Source organism: Schistocerca americana, chromosome 3 (genome assembly GCF_021461395.2).
Source record: "Schistocerca americana isolate TAMUIC-IGC-003095 chromosome 3, iqSchAmer2.1, whole genome shotgun sequence".
Taxonomy (NCBI): Eukaryota; Metazoa; Arthropoda; class Insecta; order Orthoptera; family Acrididae; genus Schistocerca; species Schistocerca americana.
Genome location: NC_060121.1, coordinates 907,451,903 through 907,454,977, shown reverse-complemented (window position 1 = coordinate 907,454,977; position 3,075 = coordinate 907,451,903). Strand labels below are relative to the sequence as shown.

General features: G+C 45.3%; 1 protein-coding gene across 1 annotated transcript; it reads left to right on the top strand.

The window, feature by feature from the left end:
• The first annotated feature begins 2,105 nt into the window (after positions 1–2,105).
• LOC124607376 (cuticle protein 16.5-like) lies at positions 2,106–2,692 on the top strand. The gene is made up of 2 exons (XM_047139691.1): positions 2,106–2,157; positions 2,273–2,692. The coding sequence occupies exons 1-2, from the start codon at positions 2,146–2,148 to the stop codon at positions 2,675–2,677; spliced, it is 417 nt and encodes a 138-aa protein (XP_046995647.1). The 5' UTR covers positions 2,106–2,145; the 3' UTR covers positions 2,678–2,692.
• The last annotated feature ends 383 nt before the right edge of the window (positions 2,693–3,075 follow it).

Here is a 3,075-nt window from a genome sequence, read left to right as displayed (position 1 = left end):
AACTCTAGTGTAATTTTTGAGTACAGTAGTGATTGTTAGAAATTTGATGGCAATCACGTTAAGTCTTATTTCGTTGGGATGCATGCAGATCTGCACAATGGTCAGCTGATATTACTCATACCCTTGTCGTGGATCAAATGATGCACACAGGAATTTCACATTACTACTAACTTCGTGTCACTAGCATTGGCTTTCCTTCTCTCCACAAAAGGCTACAGGTAGTTCTCTCCAGACACAACCCTTACCCGCCTTTGACATGAACCAGAAAATTGTGTGGAACGTTTGGAAAACATTCAAATTCAAGCAGAATCGTAGAACTTAACATATCCTACGGATGGCTAACACTTCAAAACAGCACTCAAAGTATACTAACTTTAAAAAATTTAATTAAGTAATAAATGGCGACGAAAATAAAGCTGACCCAGAAAAGTTTTTCTTGTTAAGGTGCATGAAATGTTTCCGGACCAGTTTTAGTTCGGTGCCCGTGTACAACTTACCTCTGATAAATACCAGCTGGTAATAACTTAGAGGAAATGTGTTACAAGCAAAGAGCTCTCAGTCTCGACACTCGTTGACAGGAACAGCTGGCTCCTGTCAGAACTAATCATCACATGTTACACAAGACTTTAACTTCTTTCATCATACCAACATACCAGACAATACCTTTAAGTGAAAAGCAATGTGATGAGGACAATAGTATCCATTCTTTCTTAGTCCTGTTGCTCTCATTATCCTCAAGCAGTCCAATCGACCATGATATCCAGGAGGGATCGGGTGGGGTCAACGCTTTTAACCTGGAGCACACTCCTGATGTATCCAGCGAGGCGCGGTACCCGATCGCTGAACACGGTCCCCTCTGCCGCTCATGACAACACGGTCGTTCCTCCTCCAGGCGTCGCTGCACTGCCAAAGTGACCGCCTGGTCCGTCTCCCTGCGGAACAAACAGCAACGATGATGTTGCCATAGTAACGGCCCACTTTCCACTTCAACGAATAAACATTTCACCCACTCTGAATGTAAATGTCAACATTGCGCAGAAGTCCAGGAAATGTATCACGGTGTAATACAAGTACTAGAAAAAATTAAGTCAGGAAGATCTGGAGCGGCGCAATAAAATAAGACTTAAGGTGACTGCCATCAAATTTCAAGCACCTACTACTGTTCATAAAAATAGTGATAGATCTTAATTACAGACTGAGCATCTTACTGGATCCAAACACAATTTATAAATCGTAATTCACGGAAGCATAGACAACGTATTTTGCTTAGTGAACCATGACTAAGCAAATTTTCAGGGTGCTTATCAGGTATTTGCGGCTGTGGTGAACTTCCACTCTGGGAGGACCTCTTCTCAAACTTCTGTAAGTGATAGCAGGAGCATAGATTCACAGATCTCATTCTTTCATTCAAACAGCTATTGACAAGACACAACATTGAATATAATCCATAGTCATCTTCGGTAACACAAAGGCGCTAAATTGAAGTTAAAATGTTATCTTTCCTGCATCCACAAACGAGCCACACGTGAATTACTTTCAAAATTACATTTAATCCGTACTAACGACACGCTACAGTATACGAACTGCGCATAAACTTTGACAAAAAAAAGAAACTGTACAGTTTATCGTGTTGCCTCTTTGTGGAGAAAACTTTCTACAGCTAAACTTGGCATCAGAGCCCTTACAAACCACCAACATATAAGTCTCATATATTTACCTATTACATTCCAGTTCATCTAGTTTCAGGAGATAATATGCTGCCATGCATTATCATTAGTGTTTATAAATGAAGTAACTATAACTATCCTACAGGATAGTAAGCTTAAGACCTAAGTGTGGGCCTTGATGTTAGACAGCTCCAGAAGCTCGAAAACTGGACGAGATATAGATAACAGATTTAAAGTAATTCACAAATTTTAATGAAGAGACAACACGTGATGTCTGTATTGAAAAATCAGTTTTTAGGTAAGTTAGCACAGCAGGCGGAAGAAATCGGCGGCAACGAGACAACGCCCAATGCAGTACCTCTAGCAAGGCCACTGCACGAGGCCGTCTGCTGGACAAGCCGTGTATATAAACCCATCTGGACCACAACAGAGGCACATTTCAGCAGCAGCAGTAGCAGCAGCAGCAACCCTCCCAGCCATGAACACCCTGGTACTGAGAACCCCTGCCGTCTAAACACTTACTGCTTCAATTGGCAGTAGATGTTCTATGGTATGAGACTGACATGAAAACATATCATCATTTTACATCATTTTCTGAATTTCAGATCGTCCTGAGCGCCATCCTGGCCGTCGCCGTGGCTAAGCCCGGCTACCTGGGCGCCGCCCCCGCCGCAGTCGTCGCCCCCGCCGCGTACGTCGCCCCCGCTGTGGTGGCCGCCCCCGTGCACGCCGGCTACGCCGCCTACGGCCCCGCCCCCGTCGCCGTGCGCACCGACGGCTACCTGCTGGACACCCCTGCCGTCGCCGCCACCAGAGCCGCCCACCTGACCGCCGTCGCCCAGACGCAGGCCCGCGACGCCGTCATCAACGGCGCCGCCCTCGCCTATGCCGCCCGCGCTTACGCCGCCCCCGCTGTGGCGTATGCCGCCCCCGCGCCTCTAGCCTACGCTGCCCCCGGTGCTCTTGCCGCCGCCGCCCACCTCCACGCTAAGGCTGCTCTCCTGGGCTGAATGTCTACTCCTACTTTAAAATGGTTATAAATAAAAAAAAAATAATACAAATTTGGTTTGTTTTTTGTTTCTCCTATTTCACCATATTCCGTAAATTCTTCTAACACTGCTTAAAACAATGAACACATCAGTCACTGATTTCTCAAACACATTTATTTACAATATAAAGGAAGCTTTGAGAAATATCGTTCCATATTTCAGCTGACGATCAGCACCATGCATTTCTAGGATATCCATGACGGCAGGTATCTCAGCGATGCTTCACCGGTGCTCGTTATGTGCATTTAGGAGCTAAGTGCAGGAAATGACGTGTCAGTTGCCTACGGCGGTTGAGTGCAAGGCTGTCCACGTTCATAACGGAGATTTTCTCCAATATTGTTATTGCATAAATTTAATTT